General features: G+C 60.7%; 4 protein-coding genes across 8 annotated transcripts; 2 read left to right on the top strand and 2 right to left on the bottom strand.

Annotated features, from left to right (window-relative positions):
* Positions 1 to 1,058, top strand: LOC122431250 (interferon-induced transmembrane protein 3-like). Its single transcript, XM_043452451.1, has 2 exons — positions 1 to 347; positions 774 to 1,058. The coding sequence occupies exons 1-2, from the start codon at positions 99 to 101 to the stop codon at positions 963 to 965; spliced, it is 441 nt and encodes a 146-aa protein (XP_043308386.1). The 5' UTR covers positions 1 to 98; the 3' UTR covers positions 966 to 1,058.
* Positions 1,059 to 3,669: 2,611 nt separating this feature from the next.
* Positions 3,670 to 9,338, bottom strand: LOC122430804 (interferon-induced transmembrane protein 1-like). Its single transcript, XM_043451676.1, has 3 exons — positions 9,314 to 9,338; positions 4,606 to 4,815; positions 3,670 to 4,008 (listed from the first exon to the last, which is right to left on the bottom strand). Exons 1-3 carry the CDS (start codon positions 9,317 to 9,319, stop codon positions 3,820 to 3,822), a joined length of 405 nt encoding a protein of 134 aa, XP_043307611.1. The 5' UTR covers positions 9,320 to 9,338; the 3' UTR covers positions 3,670 to 3,819.
* Positions 9,339 to 10,038: 700 nt separating this feature from the next.
* Positions 10,039 to 11,791, top strand: IFITM5 (interferon induced transmembrane protein 5). Its single transcript, XM_043451677.1, has 3 exons — positions 10,039 to 10,216; positions 10,333 to 10,621; positions 11,311 to 11,791. The coding sequence occupies exons 2-3, from the start codon at positions 10,430 to 10,432 to the stop codon at positions 11,521 to 11,523; spliced, it is 405 nt and encodes a 134-aa protein (XP_043307612.1). The 5' UTR covers positions 10,039 to 10,216; positions 10,333 to 10,429; the 3' UTR covers positions 11,524 to 11,791.
* A 154-nt stretch (positions 11,792 to 11,945) lies between these two features.
* On the bottom strand, positions 11,946 to 19,765 carry PGGHG (protein-glucosylgalactosylhydroxylysine glucosidase). Of its 5 annotated transcripts, none has more exons than XM_043451673.1 (14): positions 19,623 to 19,761; positions 19,094 to 19,377; positions 18,505 to 18,715; positions 17,994 to 18,429; positions 17,292 to 17,411; positions 16,783 to 16,914; positions 16,472 to 16,583; positions 16,222 to 16,294; positions 15,888 to 16,024; positions 15,617 to 15,750; positions 15,403 to 15,498; positions 15,232 to 15,329; positions 14,947 to 15,176; positions 11,946 to 12,914 (listed from the first exon to the last, which is right to left on the bottom strand). In XM_043451673.1, the coding sequence occupies exons 2-14, from the start codon at positions 19,350 to 19,352 to the stop codon at positions 12,910 to 12,912; spliced, it is 2,043 nt and encodes a 680-aa protein (XP_043307608.1). In that variant the 5' UTR covers positions 19,353 to 19,377; positions 19,623 to 19,761; the 3' UTR covers positions 11,946 to 12,909. The 5 variants fall into 5 exon arrangements, with proteins under 5 accessions (XP_043307608.1, XP_043307606.1, XP_043307605.1 ...); XM_043451671.1 differs by lacking the exon at positions 11,946 to 12,914 and adding an exon at positions 13,971 to 14,875 and having other exon boundaries at positions 19,633 to 19,765; XM_043451670.1 differs by lacking the exon at positions 11,946 to 12,914 and adding an exon at positions 13,971 to 14,875.
* Positions 19,766 to 20,003: the final 238 nt, after the last annotated feature.

Genomic DNA, 20,003 nt, shown 5'->3' with positions numbered 1-20,003 from the left:
GCCAGGAAACGGAAATTCAGAGAAATCGAAACTCCTGGGTAAAGGAGGGCCACCCGAGCGTGTGCTGGCATCAGGACCGCAGTTGCTCCGTCCCCGCCATGAACCGCACACCCCAGCCCTTCTTCACTGGGGCCCACGGGGCGGTGCCCCCAGCCTACGAGGTGCTGAAGGAGGAGCACGAGGTGGCCGTGCTGGGGGCGCCCCAGAGCCAGGCGCCCGTGACGACCACGGTGATCAACATCCGCAGCGAGACCGCCGTGCCCGACCACATCGTGTGGTCTCTGTTCAACACCATCTTCATGAACTGCTGCTGCCTGGGCTTCGTGGCATTCGCCTACTCTGTGAAGGTGGGGGGGCACCTGGGGGCGTCTCCAAGGAAGTGTCTGGGAGCCTGGAGAGGGCCCTGCCCAGATGCCATGTTCTGTGTGTGTGTGTGTGTGTAAACATGTGCAGGTCATGATGAGGCTGCAGGGGGTGCGTGGGGATGACCAGGGTCAGCCTTTTGTCCCCTGGTGGGTGAGTGGCCGGTAAAGGGGCCTGAGAGGAAGGATGAGTGAGCCCCGGGCCTCCTGGAGAGGCCGACTACCTGTGGGAAAGCAGCTGGAGACCCCAGGAGGGTAGGAGGGCTCACCAGCTGCTGTCGTGCTCAGACTCCAGGGGACGCGCAGGCGTGGGTCCCCGCTGGGAAGAACGGGCACTGGGGGACCAGCAGGGGAGGGCCTGAGTCACAGGCCCGGCGGTCACCTGGACCCTCACCACCTCTCCCCCTGCAGTCTAGGGACCGGAAGATGATCGGCGACATCATTGGGGCCCAGAGCTACGCCTCCACCGCCAAGTGCCTGAACATCTGCGCCCTGGTCCTGGGCCTCCTTCTGATTATCATCCTCATCATCATTGTGTCCACCGGCTCCCTGATGATTCTTCAAGCACTCTCGGAGCTCATACAGAACCATGGAGGCCACTAGTCCCTGCCCACAGCCCGAGGCAGTCACCCCTTTTTCCTGCAGCTTATACAGGCATCTGTCCACCATGAAATAAAAGGAAGCATTTGTACGTGAGGGCACTGTGTTTTGACCTGGGGAGGGGGCAATTGAGAGTCCCAGCCTGGACGTGAGCCCGAGCCCACCTCCTCCCACCCCGCACTGTCCCACGTGCTCTGCTGCTCTAGGCAGGGCCCGGCCTCTCTGGGGCCTTGGGCTGGGTCTGCCGTAACTGGTCAGGGGGTTGGGGTGTGGGTTCCTCAAGGGAAGGGCCACGCTGGGCACAGAACACCCTCGGCTCTGTCGACAAAACAGAGAACAAAACCGACAGAAAATACAAACAAAACCCTCAGAAGCCAGCAGAAAAAAAAAAAGATTGGCGCGTTAGGATTTGGAGTTGGAGAAATGCAGATTCGGGTGGCAAGTCAACTGTGCTCCAGGAAAGTCCAGATGGCGGGGTCACAACACAGCGAGGATGGTCCAGAGCAGTCTCGGGAGGTCCCACAAAGGGGGCGGCGCTAGCAGGCCAGGGTCCCGGCCGGCAGCTGGCTGGTGGCTAAACAGTTTCCAGGGAGCGAAGAGCAGGAGTTCGGGGGGTCCGAGGGCGGTCAGGCCAGGACGCTGGTCAGTTCCGGCTCCCAGCTCCCTCTCACACCCTGCGGCACGTCCCTCTCGTCACTGTCCTTCACGGGGCCCCGCAGGCTCCTCCTGCCCGCAAGGCGACAGGAGCACAGCGTCCACCACTGCAGAGAGAGCCCCGTGCTGCTCAGATGGAGGAGTGGCCCCTGCCCTGCCCTGCCCTCGACCTCAGCCCCATCCCTGCTTCTGCCATGGCCTCCAGACGCGGGGGCGCTCGAGGGGCAGGGCAGACCCGCCCACCGCCAGCTGGGCTGGGGTGTGTAGAGGGGCAGCAGAGCCACCCCCTCGTCCCCTGATTCCACAGGCCGGTCCTCTCCCCCCAAATCTGTCCCTACCCCAGCCCCCTGACTTGGAGAGGCTGCGGGGAGGCTGGGATCCCAGGGTGGGCCAGGAGGGAGGCCCTCTCCCTGTGGGTCTGACACCCATGAGCAGGGAGGGGCAGCACCAAGGAAGCCCTGGAGGAGGGACGGCTGGCAGGCACGCCCCCAGGGTCGGGGAGGACTGCCTCTGAGGTGGGGAGGAGCCAGCAGCCCGCAATGCCCTGGAGTCGGCAGGGACGCTGCCCAGCGGCGCAGACCCTGCCAGGTGGGCTGCGGAGGCAGAATCTTCCCACACCAGCAGTGACAGGAAGAGAGCCAGGGGCGAGGCCGGGGCACCTCTGCCCACCCCCACCCGGGACTCATCTGCCCTGCTCTGCCCTCCCCCAGCTGGGACCAAACCTGGCATCTTAACGAGCCCTGTCTTCTGAATTCCTCCGAGGCCCAGTCCAGGCAAAGCAGAGGCAGAGTCTTCTCCCCACGGGCTACTTGGAAAAGGGACCAGTGGCGCCTCCTGGCCGCGCTGCCGGCCCCCCCATCACCCTGGCCCAGGGCTCCAACCTTCCTGCTCTGTCCTGCCGCTCCCCCAACTCTTCCAGCCCCGTCCACGCACTGCTGACAGAGGACACGCGACCGTCCACTGGGAACCAGGCCGGGCTGTGGCTCCAAGGACCACAGCTGCTCACGGCCCAGCAGTCAGCACCCAGGACCGTCGAGGGAAGGTCCCTCAGTTTCCCCTGCCTGATGCCTCGGGCCTCCTGTGAATTCTCAGAAGGTCCAGAACATGGGGCTTTGCGGCCTGCACCAAGGGGTCTCCCGCCTAGCAGGACCCTCACCCCAAATCGGTGAGGCTCAGGCGGGTTACACTCAGTGCCACCACCCCTCATGACTGCTGCCTGCCTGACAGAGGATGTGGGGACCCCTAGTCGGCCTGCCGGGGTTGGGGGTTCAGAGGTTGGGGTCAGGGTCACACGTCTGTCCCCCCGTCCCTGCCTGGGTGACAGTTCTTCCTGGACTCCGAGGCAGTCTGCCAGCCTCTCCTCCTGCAGGACTCAGCATCCCTGAGGTTGAGCCCCTGTGCTCACGCGTGGGACCCAAGAGAGAGTGGGCAACCTCATCTGAGTCACCGTCCTCCAGGGAGGATCCAGACCAGCCTGGCTCCCAGGTAGGGCCCAGTGGGGGTTGGGCGACCATCCCCTCTGGGTGCCAGGAGGAGGGAAGCCCACCCTGAAGAGCTGCTGACTTCAGCGAGAGCTGGACAGGACTGGCCCTGCACTCCCTGAGTGAGCCCAGAAGAGCCTGGGTCCCCAGAGGGCGTGTGGAGCGGGGTCACTCCCCAGCAGCAGCCTGTGGCTGCCTGGACTCCTTCAGCCTCTCTGGGGTGACACCCAGGACACCCCGTGCAGGGCACAGTGGCCCCGCAGGTGGGGTGCGGCCCCCTACCCGCTCCCCTGGGGAGCGGTGTCCGGGTGTTTGTCCCCGCACTGGGCTAGGAGGGGCCCCATCTCCCTGTCTGCATCCCAGGCTCACAACAGTGTCTGCGAGACCCTTCCACCCAGCAGGGCCCGCCGGGTTTGAGGGCAGGAAGGGGTCTTTCCTCTGGGGGTTCCTGTTGACCCGGGTGGGGTCACCAGCTCTGCTCTGGCCCTCTCCGTCAGCCTGCAGCTGACCGCTCTGGGCTCCCCAGAGGCCGCCGGGGTCACAGCTCCCTCCGCAGGAGACATCACAGCAGCTTCACAGACAAGGGCACTTTATTGATTCAATGGTTGACAATCTGGGTCTATAAACTGCTGCATTTGTGTTAGGGGAGGGTCGGGCCCGTGCCTCAGGTGCAAAACCATCCAAGGACAGTGGAGGCCCTGGACTGCCTCCATGGACAGCGGCTAGTATCCTCTATTTTTCATCATCTCCAAACTCATCTGGTAGGCTCCCCGGTAGACAAAAACGAGAAGAACGATTGATCCAATGGTCAGAAAGATGCCCAGGACCAGGGCCCAGATGTTCAGGCACTTGGCGGTGGAGGCGTAGCTCTGGGCCCCAGTGATGTCACCGACCATCTTCCGGTCCCTAGACTGGAGGAGGAGAGGTGGTGAGGGTCCAGGTGAGCGCTGGGCCTGTGACTCAGGCCCTCCCCTGCTGGCCCCAATCACCCCGATGGGTCCTCACACTCCCGTTCCCTGGAGTCTGAGCAGGACAGTGGCCGGTGAGATCCTCCCCTCTTGGCACCTTTGTCTGCGTCCTCACACAGAGTCAGCCTCCCCAGGAGCCCCAGGGCTCACCCTCCCTTCCTCTCAGGGCCCTTCACCGGCCACTCACCCCCCAGGGGTCAGTGTCCTTTCAGCACCTCTCTTGTTTCTGGACCAGACTCGAGTTCTGAGGCTGAGTATGAAGGATGTGCCTTCCCTGATGAGGCTGGGAAGGAGGCCGTCTTGGGGAGCGAGAGACACAGACTCCCACCTCCACCCCATGTGCACCCAGGCAACCTCACCATGAGTCTCACTGGGAATGATCCCCCAAGCCACACTCACACACACACACCACACACACACGCAAAGAACATGCACATAGACCTTTACACACAGAGGCTCCCCAGTGCATGCGCCATCCGGGCAGGGTCCCCTCCAGGCTCCCAGACACTTCCTTGGAGACGCCCCCAGGTGCCCACCCACCTTCACAGAGTAGGCGAATGCCACGAAGCCCAGGCAGCACGAGTTCATGAAGATGGTGTTGAACAGGGACCACACGATGTGGTCGGGAACAGAGGTCTCGCTGGGGATGCTGATCACCGTGGTTGTCACAGGCGCCTGGCTCTGGGGTGCCCCCAGCATGGCCACCTCGTGCTCCTCCTTGATCATGGCTTGTGCAGGGGGATCGATGTGCTGATGGTAAAGGGAAAGTTTGAGAAATGAATTTCCTGTTATATAGTCTGAGATTCCAGTGGATTTTTAGTGGGCGGTCCCATTCTGGGGTAGTTTCTATTTCTCAGTACTTTCTATTTCCTGTTATTGCTGAATTGGTTGGTTGTCTGGGACCTTGTTGGGTGCCTGAGGCCTCAATGTGATTTTATGGTCCCAATTCTCCCCGGGTGGCACTGCTAGTCCCAAGGTCCTGCCAGCAGCCCTTCCTGCTAAACAGATGCCTGGTTTCCAACCTGGGAAGAACACTTGAGCTAATCATTAATCAGATTATTGACACGAGACTTCGCCTTTTTCTTAATTGTGGTAAAACACACATCAAATTACCGTCTTAGCCATGTCTAAGAGCGCAGCTCACGGGCATTAAGCATATTCACACTGTGGTGCAACCACCAGCACCATCCAACTCCAGGACTTGCTCGCCCTCCCAAAAGGACACTCCATCCCCGGAAACACTCACTCCCCTCCCCTGACCTCCTGCAGCCCCTGCCCCACCGTCTACTTCCTGTGTCAGTGAATCTGACCCCTCCAGGGTCCTTGTGTGAGTGGAGTCAGACAGGATATGCTGTTTGGTGACTGGCTTCTTCCACTGAGCATCATGTCCTCAAAGTCCAGCCACACTGTAGCATGAATTCCCTTCTTTCCGTAGGGTGAATACTACTCATTTATCTTATTTTAAAGATCCCTGTAGGTAAGTTTGGTAACAGTTGATTTTTACACTGTTCCTTCTCATTCCGAATAAACAGTATTTTAGGCAGCTTTTGGTGTTTAATATGTTTTATAGCTATTACTCCAATTTCATTTGATGTGAAGAATTCTTTAGTCTGAATGTCAGCCCAAGGGTGTGTGGCCAAAGAGGGAAGCTACATTTTGCCATAACTAAAGACTCACTTTCATCTTTCTGGCAGGGATGAAGCAAGAAAAAACATACTGCACACCATAATTCCATGTTTACAGTACTCTTTACAGACAGTGTTTTCCAGTTTTGTGTAGGTGCAGTTAATACATTACTTCACGGTTACATCCAGAATGAGATGGCATCGCTATGCCTAGAACCATTAGAGAAAATGTGGCAGAACAGTAAAACTTTCTTGTAGGACTTCAGAAAAGAGATTCTGACTGTATCTAGATATTCTGTTATTTTCCGTCTCTTTGATACGATTTCATTGTCATTTTACTGTCTCCCATCTGTCTTTCAGTAGAGTTGACAAGTGTGCCAATTCCAATGCTGGATAGGATTAGTTTGTGTTTGGAACATGAATATGATACATGGGAATAGGTTTAAATGTTTTGGGTCATATAGTTAGCCATCAAAGCCAAAGTCTCAGTCACTCAGTCACGTCCGACTCTTTGTGACACCATGGGCTGTAGCCCGCCAGGCTTCTCTGTCCATGGAATTCTCCAGGCAAGAATACTGCAGTGGGTTGCCATTATCTTCTTCAGGCGATCTTCCTGACCCAGGGATCGAACCCGGGTCTCCTTGAGCCATCTTGAGCCACCAGGGAAGCCCTATAATTAACCATGTTGTGTATGGAAAATCCGATCCCTTTTGATAAGGTAGAGTTTTCAAAACAAATTTCAGATTTGCTACCATTCTGGGGCTTCCTCTGTGGCTTGGTGGTAAAGAATCTGCCTGCCAATGCAGGAGACGCGAGTTTGATCCCGGTCGGGAAGACTCCCTGGAGGATGAAATGGCAACCCACTTCAGTTGGTTGAGCCACTGAGCATAAAAGCCTTTCTCTCCTTGGCTGCTCTGCCAGCCCTCTGCACAGCTGAGGTTCCCAAGGGTGGAGCATTTGGCCAGAAGGATCCTGGGGGAAGGAGCCTCCTGTCTGCTCTAGGTAAAAAGAGAGCATTCCCAGGTGGTGCTAGGTCCATAGGGTTGCACAGAGTCAGACACAACTAAAGTGACTTAGCACGCGTGTTGAATTCAATTGTTGACAGGTATTTTTGTTTAGTTCCTAAGTCATGTCCACCTCTCTGGGACCCCATGAACTGCAGCATGCCAGACTTCCCTGTCCTTCACTATCTCCCTCAAACTCATGGCTATTGAGTCAGTGATGCCATCCAACCATCTCATCCTCTATTGCCCCCTTCTCCTCCTGCGCTCTATCTTTCACAGCATCTGGGTCTTTTTCAATGAATTGGCTCTTCACATTAGGTGGCCAAAGTATTAGAGCTTCAGCTTCAGCATCAGTCCTTCCAACGAATATTCAGGTATAAACTGATTTTTAAAAGGGTGGGGACAGGGGCAGGGCCATAGCCCCAGGTGCAGGACCAGCAGTGGACAAGGGAGCTCGTGGGGTGCCCACCATGGGCAATAGCCTCTGCTATCCTGCATAAACTATAAAGTCATCTGGTGGCGGTCAGGTCTGCACACACAAGAACAATCAGCCCGATGGTCAGAAGGAGGCCCAGGCCCAGGCCCAGATGTCCAGGCTTGGCAGTGGAGTGTGGCCCTGGCCCCATTGGTGCTGCCCACCGTCTTCCAGTCCCTGGACTAAGGGAGAAGAGGTGGTGAGGGTCCAGGTGACATCCAGGGCCTGTGACTCAAGGGCCCCCCTGCTAGACCCCAGTGCCCATCCTTCCTGATGGTGACCCACCCCTGCCCATTCCCTGGGGCGTGAGCAGGCCAGTGCCTGGTTGGCCTCCCTGTCCTGGGGCCTCCCAGACTCTTCCTCCCAGACTCTCAGCCTCCCCAGGAGCCCCGGGGCTCACCCTCCCTCAGCTCTGGCCCCTTCGCTGGCCACTCACCCACCAGGGGGCAGTGTCCTTCCAGCACCTTTCTCTTTTCTGGACCAGACTCGAGATCTGAATTTATCTGAGTGTGAAGGATGTACCTTTTCTAATGAGGCTGGGAAGGAGGATGTATTGGGACAATGGAGACATAGACCCCCCCCATGCCCACCCCTTGGGCACCCACAGCCTTGCCTTGATCTCTCACTGGGAGGGTCCCTCAAGCCACAGTTTTCACAGTTCCCTATTTTGGATGTAAAACCCCAGTCCCCCAAATCTGTCTCAGCACCTATGTGGGAACTGTGAGTTCCCAATGCGCAGTTTCCGGTCGGTGTGGAGCCCCCGGCTGCACTCTTCATGTGTGGAGTTCTGCTGGTCCAATCCTCTCCCAGCCCTCAGACTCCACGTTAGGAACTGTTGGTGTTTACCATCCGGAGTCGGGCTGGGTCTCATTTAAAAACTGAACTGGATCTCAAAATGAGCTACTTCCAGTTTAAGCTGGATTGGGTCTAGTGCAAATCCTACTGGGAATGCAGAACTTGCAAGTTAGAAAAACAAGCAGCAAAAACTGGTAGTGCAGATTAAGCATTTAAGAGCTGTTACACCACTTGCCTCCTGACCTAAGGACTCACATGTTAAGATAGGTTGATCATGGAATTGGTTGTATTGACTCCAGATCGCTCATCAAACCCAAGAAAATTGAGCAGCAAGGTACACCACGAATCACGCACAATCTGCATCGCAGAGGCAAGTCCCTTTGAGGTATTAGTTTGTCTCAGAGAGAACCCAAGGGTTAGATATAAGAAAGGAGCTCGCCACCTGCTGGCACAACTGTTCATTTTATATCTAAGAACTGCTGTCCCAGAAGCTGTATATATCACAAAAATGGCAAAGTCTTACTAAAACAACCTAGAATAGAATGGCCATTTATGAGGGATATTCCAAATAGATAAGATCACACAAGAGGTGGACCTGAAAGCAAAATTTCCTGAATCAAAGAAGTTGAATGGAACATGTGCTTTCTGCTCTAACAGGACCACTCTGGCTGCTCTAGAGAGAATGCAGAGGGGCTGCACTAATCCAGGAGAAGGAAGTTTGACTTGGTCTCAGTGGTGCTGAGAGTCTGCCCATTCTGGAATTGGGACCAAGTGGATTCGGTGTGAGGGGCAGAAGGGGCATGGGAATGGGTGGAGCTGGATGGGTGGAGTGGCCAGTGGCCACCTCCTGTGCCGGGGGCGGGGACTGAGCAGAGGGTACAGTGGACTGAATGCTTGTGTTCCCCCAAATTCCTACTGAAATCCTAAAGTGATGGTATTAGGAGGTTAGTAGGTCATGAGGGTGGATCCCTACCCCAGCTCCTTCCACCAGTGAGGAGCAGGGAGAAATAGGCTGTCTTCAACAAGGGCCCGTCCATGCTGGCACCCTCATCTTGGACCTTCAAGCCTTTAGAGAAGTGAGAGATACATTTCTATTATTTATGAGTCACTGGTCTGAGCACTAGCTATAGCAGTCCTAACTCAGACAGGAGGTTTGGGAGCCTGAGGTCTCCCTTAGAGGAGCAGGCTGGAGAGCCCAGGAGCCCTCTTCCACGGAGCGGGCACTCGGTTATTCGAATCTCAGTCAGTCAGTTTAGTCGCTCAGCCGTGTCCGACTCTGTGACCCCATGGACTGCATCACGCCAGGCTTTCCTGTCCATCATCAACTCCTGGAGCTTGCTCAAACTCACGTCCATCGAGTTGGTGATGCCATCCACCATCTCATCCTCTGTCGCCCCCTTCTCCTCCTGCCTTCAATCTTTCCCAGCATCGGGGTCTTTTCCAATGAGTCAGTTCCTCGCATCAGGTGGCCAAAGTATTGGAGTTTCAGCTTCAGCATCAGTCCTTCCAATGAATATTCAGGGATGATTTCCTTTAGGATGGACTGGCTGGATCTCCTTGCAGTGCAAGGGACTCGCAAGAGTCTTCTCCAACATCACAGTTCAAAAGTATCAATTCGCTGGTACTCAGCTTTCTTTATAGTCCAACTTTCACATCCAATCTGGCTCTTGACATACATGTGCTTCGCCGGCACACAGATGCTGCTGCGCCCTCTGGAGGGAGATGAGACCAGGCTTAAGACATAAAAAGCTCGGCCCCACAAACAGCTCTGGACTGGGGAGGAAGAAGCAGCCCGCCTGAGCGGCAGCTGCCATCCATGAGGGAGGAGGGCTCACTGCAGCCTCCAACAGCAGGGCCCGGTCACAGCCAGTCCCCCACCGTGCACACCCCGCTTTCTCTCTCCACACTGCGTTTTCTCCTTAGCACCCTCAAGTTCCACCTGGACGTGGCCTGCTTCCTCCCCCTGGCACTCACGGGAACTGTCATACCCCTAAGGCTGGACACGGGTGATCAGACGGTGATCTGGGCAGTGCTGAGGGCAGCAGAAGCCAAGGCAGCCACCCAGCCACAGCGGCCCTGACCCGGCGCCTCCACCTCCTTTGTCCGCGGGGGAAGGGGCTCTGGAGGGCAGACCGCAGCCACCGCGTGCCTCGGCCAGCCGCCTTGGATGGGGGCTTCCTAGCTGGACCCCAGGATAGGGGGGGCCCTGGCTGCTCCCCACCGCCCGCCAGCCTGTGGGGTAGCGTTTCCCGGTGAGGGGGTAGCTCTCTGAGGGGCGGGGCTCCCTGCGGGGCGGGCGGTGGGCTCGCGCGGGGGAGGCGGGCGGGGCGGCGGCGCTCGGCGGGCTGTCATTTGTCGTTATATTTAGCGGCGGGCCGGTCAGCCGGGCGGCGGCGGGGGCTATTAAGCGGCGGGGCGCCCACCCTTGAAGCAGGAGTCCGAGCGAGGAGACGGCGCTGGAACCCATGGACACGTCGTACCCCCGCGAGGACCCCCGGGCCCCGACGCCCCGCAAGGCCGACGGCAACACCCACACGGCCCTGACGCTGGGGGCGCCCCGACCCCCACCTCGAGACCACTTGATCTGGTCTGTGTTCAGCACCCTCTACCTGAACCTGTGCTGCCTCGGCTTCCTGGCGCTGGCCTACTCCATCAAGGTGGGCCTGGGGAGCTTCGTGGGGCCCAGGAGCATCTCATGGGGGCTGCTTATCAAGAGGGGGGTTGCAGGAGGACTCTGCTGGGTGCCCTCCAGCCTGACAGTGCAGGGGGGAAGTGGGGGCGGGGGCGGGGGGGCCTGCCTCCCAGAGGGCGTCTAAGTCTGTCTGCTGTTCATAAAAATGAAGGGGGGTGTCTAATCTTTCCCAAAGGACCCAGGGTAGATGGGGCCTTACCCAAGAAGCTCTCTTCTTTCAAATGGGGCTTTTCACACGCGGGGGCTCCTGTTAGCACAGCTCCCTAGCTTCAGCTCCTGTGGTGACGGCCTCCCAGCACCAATGAGGACTCCCTACCCTCGGGGGTCCTGGAAGGTAGATGCTGGCTTGGGATAGCCACTGGGTCCATTAACTGGAGTGTTAGGGTGCAGAGGCTGCCTTCAGCCCCACCTTAGGCTGAACCTTTTACCACCCAAGACCCCCCAGGGAAGGTCAAGCCCATGTGTCCAGCTGGGGACAGTGAAGGGAGTGAGTCCAGCTCAGACAGTATCCCCTCAGGCCTCACCCCTCCATCCAGGGTTTGGGTCCAGCATGGGTCCCCCAAGGTGTGGACCCAGTGGCTGCCTGGGGTGGGAGTGGCAGGGCCCCCAGTCCCTGTGAACGTGTAGCGACCTGGCCCTGCTGCTGGTCCACAGGCCCGAGACCAGAAGGTGGCTGGAGATCTGGAGGCAGCCCGGCGTCTCGGCTCCAAAGCCAAGTGCTACAACATCCTGGCCACGGTGTGGGCGCTGGTGCCGCCACTGCTGCTGCTGGCGCTGGTGGTGACCGGCGCCCTGCACCTGTCTCGGCTGGCCAAGGGCTCCGCCGCCTTCTTCAGCACCAAGTTCGATGACTCCGACTATGACTGACAGGCTGGGCCCTGTCCCTGTCCTGATCAGGGATCCCAACCCCAGGGCTCTACCCCAGCCCCCTGGAACCCTGACCATCTACAGGCTGAGGCCCACCCCCACCCTAGCCCGGGCACCTAACACTGACTCTGAAGGTCTTCTGCTCGGGCCTCAGGGGCTTCCCCTCAGCTCGATGCCCCCAGTTCCCTAACCCCCGGCCCTCAGGCCAGCTCCTCCCTTCCCACTCACCAGGCTCAGCTAGTCAATTAAAAGGACCTGGTTCCAGAAAGTGCCTTCTGGGACTGTTCCTGGCTGGGGCTGGGGAGGGTGTCTTCCTGAGGGGCGCTCCCCTGGGGACCACCACAGCCAAGTCCCCCTGGACTCCCCCAGCATCTGTGGTGGGCTGCCCTGGCCCGCTGGCTTGGCCCTGCCCTGACTGTCCCCTTTGCTCAGGCACCAGGCAGCCTGCGGCTTCTGGGCGGAGGCGCCTGAGTATTTTAGAATGAAGTTGGGGAACTTGGGCTTTTGATCTCTGCCATGCTGTGGTTTAGTGGCCTCTCTTCCAGAACATGTGTGGTGAGTCCCGAGTCCACGTGTGTGCCCATCCCCGAGTCAGCGCGTGCGCACGCGTGTTAAATGAGATCTCACTGGCCAGTGAGATCCGTCCTTGTCCTGCACATTCCTGTCTGTGGCTGGGCCTTTGCTGACCTCCTTCTTTGTGTCACTCTGTCCTCCTGACCTCACAGTCCTTTAATTCTGATTGATCGTCGTCCCAGCAGTGGGTTCCCTCCCTCCTGGATCAAGGGGGCTGGACACACAAGCAGACAGGCACGGTCACACCACCATCTCTGCACATGCCCATCACACACATGCACAGGAGCACCCCCCCACACACACACGATTGTACAGAGAGGAAGACACTTGGGGTGAGGACATTTCTAAGTGTCTTTGGCACATGTGCATGTTCTTGTATCATTTTACCTCCCCATGCAGCCCCCTACCAGACCCAGAGAAGGGGGCTGCTAAACACACATGCACACTCTGCGGCTGGGGCGAGGCCCTGGGGGCCGTGCTGTGGCCAGGCCAATGACAGGGCGGGCTAATTGCAGGGGCCTTAACCACAGGGTGGCTCAGGGCTTTGAGCACCCCACCCACGGTCCCCTCCCACCCGGCCTGGGCTGGGGGTGGAGGTCTCTGTGGAGCCGCTGGAGTGGCCGCCCTCCTGTGACAGCCGACAGTTGGCCGAGCTGTCTCCACCACGTGCCATCAGGGATGAGTCCCAGCTGCAGGCCGGCGGTGCCCCAGGCCCGTGCCGAGTGTGTGCTGCTCTGAGCCAGCCCGAGACAGAGGCTGTGCTGGAGGGTCCTGGGGTGGAGGCGGAGTTCTGCCCCTTCTTGGGCGCTGGTCCTACACTGGACCAAGAACAAGGCCAGTGCTCAGACTAGCACGGAGGCAGTGTTTCAACACTAAGCTCCAGGTCTGGCCCAGCAAGGGAACAGCCCATGCTGGACACAGGCTGGGAGCTGGGGTTACCCTATGTGTGGTCGAATACATGTCTCTAAGCAGGGGGTGGTCTGCTGGTCCCATTTGGTGAGGGGAGCAGAGTGTCCAGCCCATACCCAGGTGTGAGGACAGAGAATGTGCAGTCAAGCCAGGCACAGATGAAGGTCACCAGCAATGCTTCCTGCCCCAGGAAGGGACCTGGTCAAGTTTAGACAGTGGGCTGCCACAGACTGGATCAGCCAGGCAGCATACACGTGTTGCCACCCTGTTAAGGCCCCTCAAAGGGTTGCCCCTTCCCCTGCACAGGTGGGTGTGCATGCGCGCACACACACGTATGGCACACACGCCTGGGGAAATGTCAGGTTATGTCAGTCCTGTGGACAAAGGGCCACCTACTACCCCCACCTAATGCCTGTGCCCACATCTGGGTCCAGGGCTGCAAAGGAAAGTGTCTGCTTCATGGGGACCATCTGTGGCCTAAATCCTTGGCTTCAGCAGACCTCCTGGGCCTTTGCTGCACTGCTAGCAGCTGGATGAGAGCCTGTGGGCACCCGGGGGAGCCCCATCAAGCGCTGACTCCATTCTGAGGCCACGTGCACTCAGGAAGCTGCTCTGTAGCTCGGCCACGTTCCCTGCAGCCGCACGCAGGCAGGCCCTGGTGACCCCAGCTCCTCTGCCCACCCCCGTCCTCTCTTCCTCAGGAGCTTCAGTCTATCACAGTTTACCTGCTGGTATCTGCTTTTGGGAGAACTCAGGCTAATTCTCCACTGAGAACGGAGAGCAGTAGTTTGCCAGATGAAGGTGGCGGGGGGTGGGGGGGGTGGGGGGGAGTGGGGAGGGAGGCAGGTGCAGACGTGATGGGACCCACTTATTTGCTCCACATGAGCAAGGGAAGGGAAACCTGACCGTTGACGAGAGCCTCCCTTTCAGGAGGGTGCCCGTCGGCTCCTCAGCACAGACACAGCTTGCCCAGCACCAAGCTTTACTTCCCCAGCAGACACCGTCCCACCCTGGAAGACCCTAGAGCCCAAGTCAGCTGTGCCAGCTAGGGGGCTCAGGCCCAGAGCAGACAGTGGGCGGGGCCTTGGCCAAGGCTCTGTGCCCAGGCTGGGCAGGCCCAGCGCCACGGCCCCATCCTTCCAGCTGGTTGCGGGGAGAGGGCCCTGCTCCACACCCCACACCCCTTCCTTCCTCGAGGAAGGCATGTGACAGAGACCATCAGATGTGACCAAAGTGGCCCAGCAGCAAGAGAAGCCAAGGACTGAGGGTGCTGGGCCCTCCAGAGAGTCCAGGAGCACCTGGGCCCGCAGCACCTGGGCTCAGGTGTGTGACACACAGCTCTTTGTGGTGAAGCTGCGACCCAGGTCCTAAGTCCTCCCCATGCCCTGCACCCCGTGGTCCTCCCCAGCGAGGCCCACACCTGCCTCAGTCTTCTCTGCAGAACTGGCCCCTCGGGAAGGGCATGAAGGGGCTGAGCAGCAGGGAAGCAGCCTGTCCACAGGGGTCACTGGGGGCTCGGCTGGAGGCAGAGGCTTGAACTCAGGCCAGAGGGAGCCTGGCTGCCACATGGAAGCGGATGGGGGTCCAGGAGGGCATTGAGAAGGGACGGGTACAGCCACTCGGGGGCACCCACGGAGGGGCGTGGCTGGGGGGCAGCCCTGGCTGTCTGCGGGGAGGGGGCCTGGGGAGGGGCTCATGGAGCTTCAGGGCCCAAGGGTGTCCCACAGCAGGGCCTGTGGGCTCGGGGCAGCTGTTCAACATCTTCAGAAAGCCTCCCAGGAAGCTTGTGGGGCAGCGCTTGCGGCCTGTGCGGCCTACAGGCCTGACCTTTGTATCCGGCCCGCTGAGCAGGGAAAGCAGACTCTGTGTCCTGCAGAGAGAGGAGCATCGTGGGGCGAGGCACACACTGGGGCCACCTTGGGGGGGTCTGGGGGGGCCTACCTGGAGGCAGGGGCAGCCGAGTCCGCGACGGCCACAACTCGGCTTCCAGAGAGGGGGCCCAGCGTCCCGCCCGGGCCTTGACCTCGACTGTCACGAAGCCCGCAGAGAGGGAGAAGTTAAGCCTGCTCCCCTGGTAGGAGATGCCAGAGACACACACTCCAGAGACCCCCACCGGACACGTGGGGTCGAAGGTCAGACCAGCCGAGGTGATCCTTGGGGAAGGGAAGGCTCTGTGAGGAGGGCAGGGGGCAGCAGGTGATCACCCTCTGCTGCTGCTGCACTCACCTGAACCCTGTGACCCCAAACAGCACTGCCTGCAGGAAGCCCCCCATGCCTGTCAGGAAGTTCACAGCACCTGATCCGTCTGCATTCTCCGTCCACACCTGCAGGGGGCAAGGTGGTCAGGGCAGGGCTGGGCGTGGTGAACATGGAGGTCCAGGCTGGGGCCAGGCTGACCTTGAAGGGCTCTGTGACGTTGGCGAAGCTCTTCTCCAGGAGGGCCCATGCCCGCCCTGGGTCCTTCAGCTCCATCCAGCCCACCGCAAACATGCTCTGGGATTAGAGGACATGCTGGCATGAGGCCCACAGCAGGGGGAGGGGACACTGAGGCCAGTGGGACAGTGCCAAGGTGCTGTGAGGACCACCACCCCACGCCCCGCAGTCTCCTTACCCAGGTCATGGCGGGACCGTGGGGGGATGTCACAGCTTCATAAATCTCCAGGTTTTGCCTGCGAACATGGGGACTCAGGGGGAAGGGGACAGGGTACCCCAGGAGCACAACATCTGCCTGCTTCACTTCCTCTCCTGGAGGGGAGAGCGAGGTGCTGCTGAAGGGGTGGGGGCGGGGTGGGGACTGCTTTGTTGGGAAGGGGGCATCCAGGGTGGACACAAGTTCCTGCGGGAGGAGAGAAGGGCCTTGAAGGAGCTGCAAGTCCACTCACCAGGTTTGTACCCATCAAACTCAGGGTGAAAGTTCAGTTTCGAGTCAAAGGGCACCTTGATCTTATCAGCCACCACCAACCACTGGTTGGGGACAGGATGCCCCAGGTCCTGGGCCAGGGCAGCAGCAAAGCGCAGGCTAGGAGCAGAGGTGGCAGGGCAGGGGTGAGGCGGGGCAGGGGGCAGGGGAAAGTGGGTGGAGGGGTGGGGTGAGGCGGGGGAGGGGGCAGGGGTGGGGGAGGGAGCAGGGGGAGGCTCGGGGGAGGGGGCAGGGGGAAGTGGGCTGCAGCCGCCACACTCCTTCCCCTTCGCGGTGGAGGCGGGGTGGGGTCTGACCTGTTCTGGACCAAGACGTTGGTGTACACAGAGTTGTTGACCCCTGGGTGGTACTCATCGGGTGGCATGACTCCTGGGCACAGAAGGGCAAGACGGTACTTCATGGACGGGCTTAGGGACCTGCCCCGGCCCAGTCACCACTGTGGGGCTGGCAGTCACACGCGTCTGCCTGCCCCTCCACTCATGACCATCCATGCTCCACGTCCCTTCCCCATCACCCACACTCCTTCTGCAACGGCCATGCTCTCACCCTTCAGGTGGTACTTCTCCTCCTCAGGGCTCCACTCTACACGGCTGCACCAAAACTCAGCCACGGCCCTGACCACGTCCCAGCCACCAGCCTCTCGGAAGAGCTCCAAGTCCTGAGGGGCAGGAGGGGGTATGTCAGAGGCCACGGCACCTGTGATTCTAGCTCCCACTGGTCACTGCATTTCTCGTCAAGGCCCACCCTTCTGAGCGCCCAGCAATGAAGGCTGGGCTCCGAGATGCTCCACAGGACTGGCCCAGACAGGCAGTCATGCGGTGAGGAGGGTCGCCCCGGTGGGCACAGGGACACCTCACCTGGGTGGTGTGGTAGTACTGCTGGAAGGCCAGCACCACGGCCCCGTTGACGTGGATCTCCTGGGTCCCGTAGATGGCTTCAGGGCAGACCTCTAGGCCAGAGCCCGCGCTCTCCCAGGCAAACTTGGCTCCCTGGGGGTTGGGGGATGGAGCAGATGACTCTGCTCCTGGGGGCCAGGGGGAGCCCGTCCCTTTCCCCTCGCTGCCAGCCTTCAGCCATGGAGGGCAGACAGAGGCAGGGGCCGTCGTGGGGCCCTGCTGGCTCTCAGTGCCCACTGGGTCCCTGCCGTGGGCCAGCTTGCTTCCGTCCGGCATCTACTGTGTCCCTGCCCTGGGGCAGGGCAGCGAGGGGAGCCCTGCCGGGCCCATCGGGCTGTTGTTCCCACTTGCGCAGTACAGGCTGGGGGAGGAATCCAGGACGGCCGGGTCCCACCCACAGCGGGGGCCTGGGGTGAGGGGTGAAGGCCTGAGAGGGGTGTGGGGACTCAGGCCCTTTGGGGGCCCCTTACCTGGTAGCCCAGGCTCCGGGCGTTGTCCAGGGCCCCGCTGAGCGTCCGGATGCGGTACTGCAGGAGAGCCTTGGCGGCCTCCGGGTGGAGCAGCAGGAGACCGGGGAGCACCCAGAGGTCCTGGAGCGCAGCCACGGGAGAGCCCCTGGTCTCTCCCTGAAGCCACATCCAGCTTCCTCCTACAGCGTGCCCTCGGGTCTGTCCCCGATGATGCTCTGCCCGCCAACCCCAAGGCCCCATCCCCCAAACCGAGACACTTCTCAGACCCGGTGGGCACTGCGTCTTCTGGGCTCAGGCTAGAGTCTGGGTGTGGCGAGTGGGTGGACGGCCCCACAGTCACCCGGTCCTGGCTGCCTCACCTTCCTCCACCCTCCCTCCCCTCAGCAGCCCCAGGGGTCTTTCCAGAGCACACTGCTGGCCATGTCCTTCCCCAGGTAGAGTCTCTGTGGCCTCCTCGGGCCTCTACAGTGACTCCTTCCCCAGAGGGGAGGGCAACCTTCGCCCCAGCCAGGAGTCCTGCAGTTGCATAGTTCTGGGCCTCTGCACCTTCTGGTCTGATCCCTCCTCCTTCAGCTGCAACTCTGCTGCTCCCAGTAGGCCTCCCCGGCTGCGTCCCTGTGCCTCCCCAGCCGCAGACCCACCCCGGGCAGAGCAGAGGCCCACAGAGGCCTGCAGAGCTCGAGGACTGGGGATGGCACTCACCTGGTCCCAGAAGACATGGCCCCAGTAGCATTCCCCACGGCTTCCATTGGAGAGGCCCCCGGGGCTGAGGCCATGGCAGACGTATCCTGGGGCCCCGGGCTGGGGCAGGGCGCTGAGCAAGTAGTAGAGGGCACCACGCAGGGCCTGGCGCAGGGCCAGTGGCCCTTCCACATCCAGGCCACAGTCCGCCCAGAGCTGGGCCCAGGCCTGGGCGTGGGCCGTGTAGAGAGCGTTCCTGGCCTGCAGCTGCAGGGCCTCTGCGAGGCAGACCTGGGCCTCAGCCTGGCTGCCACCCACCACCGTCAGGAACTCCCATGTCGCATCCTCCTGCCCTTCTCCAAGGGTCAAGGCAGGGGGCACTGGGGTCCACAGCACATGCACCTCCTGCTGTGCGCCCCCAGGCTGCTCAGGGGTGAGTGTGCGCCCATACAGGTACCTGCAAGAGGGCAGCTGTGTCTCAGGGACCAGCCTCTCCTCCGGCCCACCCAGCTGGCCACCTGCCCCTCCTCACCGGGCTCCCTGGAAGTCAGGACCCAGATGCAGGTCCAGGTCCGGACTTTCTGGGGAGAAGGCTGACTGCAGCCGCACTGTGATGGGCCAGCTCCCCTTGGCCAGGCGGGTGATGGACACACTGAAGGCCAGGACATGAGGCAGTGTGCGGTGGGCATAGATGCGCTGGGAGGCACGGAAGCTGGGGCCCTCCAGGGTGTGCAGGAAGGAGCCTGAGAAAGGGTGGAGAGGAAGATGGGGCAATTCTCATACCCGCCCTGGGGCCGCCCAGGACAGTTCCAAACCGCCGGCCTTTCTGGGCTGGGAATGAAGACCCCTCTCCCCTCAGTGAGGGAGCTACCTCCAAGCCCCAGCTGTCCTGTTAGGGAAGCAACAGCTACATGGGGGCCGCCGGGCTCCTGCTCGTTCAGGAGGCCCGGCTGGCTGAAGCCTCACAAAGCAGCCTCTCAGAGCCTCCTTTTGCCAGGCGCCGGCATCCTGAGTGAGGAGGTGCCAGGATGGGACCTCTGTCTTGTCTTCTGCTTGCTTGGAACAATGGCAGGGGGGTGGGGGCTGGGGTAAGGGGTGGGCGGAGGGCAGGCAGTGGCTACCTGTGTTAGTGTCCAGAACATAGGTCTTGGTTAACTGCTCTCCTGTCCCTGCAGGGGCCTCCAGCTGGACATTGAGGGGACTGGGCAGAATGGCCCGGTGGGTATCCCCCAAAGCCCCATTGTACACACCGCTCACATGCAGTGTCTCATGATACACGCGTGTGCCCAAGTATGCATTGGTCACGGTGGCCAAGAGCCGGGGGTCACTGGGCAGAGAATGGGCAGTGAATCTGGTGGCGTCCTTGCCAGCATCCTCCATGGAAAGGGTGACTCCGTGGAGGGGCCTGCAAAAGCGGGGGTCAGAGGTCCCACAATTGGCTGGGCCTCTGTTTTCTGTAACTCCCAAAGCTCTCCTTGGAACTTGACTGATGCCCCCAGAGGTGGAAGGAGGGGCCTGTGCCCACCTGGGTGGCCCCGATTTTCTCAGGACGTCCCAGGAAACACCCTCCGCCTGAAGATGCTCACCCCCACCCCCCACTATTGATCCAGGGACCCAACGGAGGCTCCAGCTCCCACCTCAGGGCCGTACCCCCACAAACCGGTCCTGTTGGCAGGAAGGGCGGAGTCTCAGCCCGCGGGCCTCAGCCTCCTGGAGGCCAGTCGGTACAGGGCGGGGTGCGGCCAGCAGCTGGGGAAGGGGACGGGCAGGCGGGCCAGAGGCCCCGTCTTTGGGTCCGCAGCCCTGCCGTCTTCCTCGGCTCCGGTGGGCGCTGCCCCTCAGGGGCCGGAGGAGAAACAGCCAGCGGCAACCCTGCCGCCGGAAGGCCCCGCGGTCCCCGCCCCAGGGCCGCGCGGGGCGGGCCGGACGCGCGTCCCCACCCCCGGGCGTGCGCGAGGAGGGGGCAAAGGACGGGCCGGGCCGCGTCCAGCTGCCCAGCCTGTGAGGCCGAGCGGAGAGAAGCCCAGCTCC

The sequence above is a fragment of the Cervus canadensis genome, chromosome 29, assembly GCF_019320065.1.
Source record: "Cervus canadensis isolate Bull #8, Minnesota chromosome 29, ASM1932006v1, whole genome shotgun sequence".
In the NCBI taxonomy this organism is placed as follows: domain Eukaryota; kingdom Metazoa; phylum Chordata; class Mammalia; order Artiodactyla; family Cervidae; genus Cervus; species Cervus canadensis.
Note: the sequence above shows the minus strand (reverse complement) of the source record. Positions and strands in the feature narration are given on the sequence as shown.

Excerpts from the sequence above, each read along its gene's own strand:
- IFITM5 (XM_043451677.1), top strand. The coding sequence starts at position 10,430 with ATGGACACGTCGTACCCCCGCGAGGACCCCCGGGCCCCGACGCCCCGC. Across the intron at positions 10,622-11,310 it reads CGCTGGCCTACTCCATCAAG|GCCCGAGACCAGAAGGTGGC; the intron begins GTGGGCCTGGGG and ends GCTGGTCCACAG.
- LOC122431250 (XM_043452451.1), top strand. The coding sequence starts at position 99 with ATGAACCGCACACCCCAGCCCTTCTTCACTGGGGCCCACGGGGCGGTG. Across the intron at positions 348-773 it reads CATTCGCCTACTCTGTGAAG|TCTAGGGACCGGAAGATGAT; the intron begins GTGGGGGGGCAC and ends CTCCCCCTGCAG.
- PGGHG (XM_043451671.1), bottom strand. The coding sequence starts at position 19,352 with ATGGAGGATGCTGGCAAGGACGCCACCAGATTCACTGCCCATTCTCTG. Across the intron at positions 17,412-17,993 it reads GCCATGTCTTCTGGGACCAG|GACCTCTGGGTGCTCCCCGG; the intron begins GTGAGTGCCATC and ends GCTGCGCTCCAG. Across the intron at positions 15,177-15,231 it reads TTTGGGGTCACAGGGTTCAG|AGCCTTCCCTTCCCCAAGGA; the intron begins GTGAGTGCAGCA and ends CCCTCCTCACAG.
- LOC122430804 (XM_043451676.1), bottom strand. Across the intron at positions 4,009-4,605 it reads CATTCGCCTACTCTGTGAAG|TCTAGGGACCGGAAGATGGT; the intron begins GTGGGTGGGCAC and ends CTCCTCCTCCAG.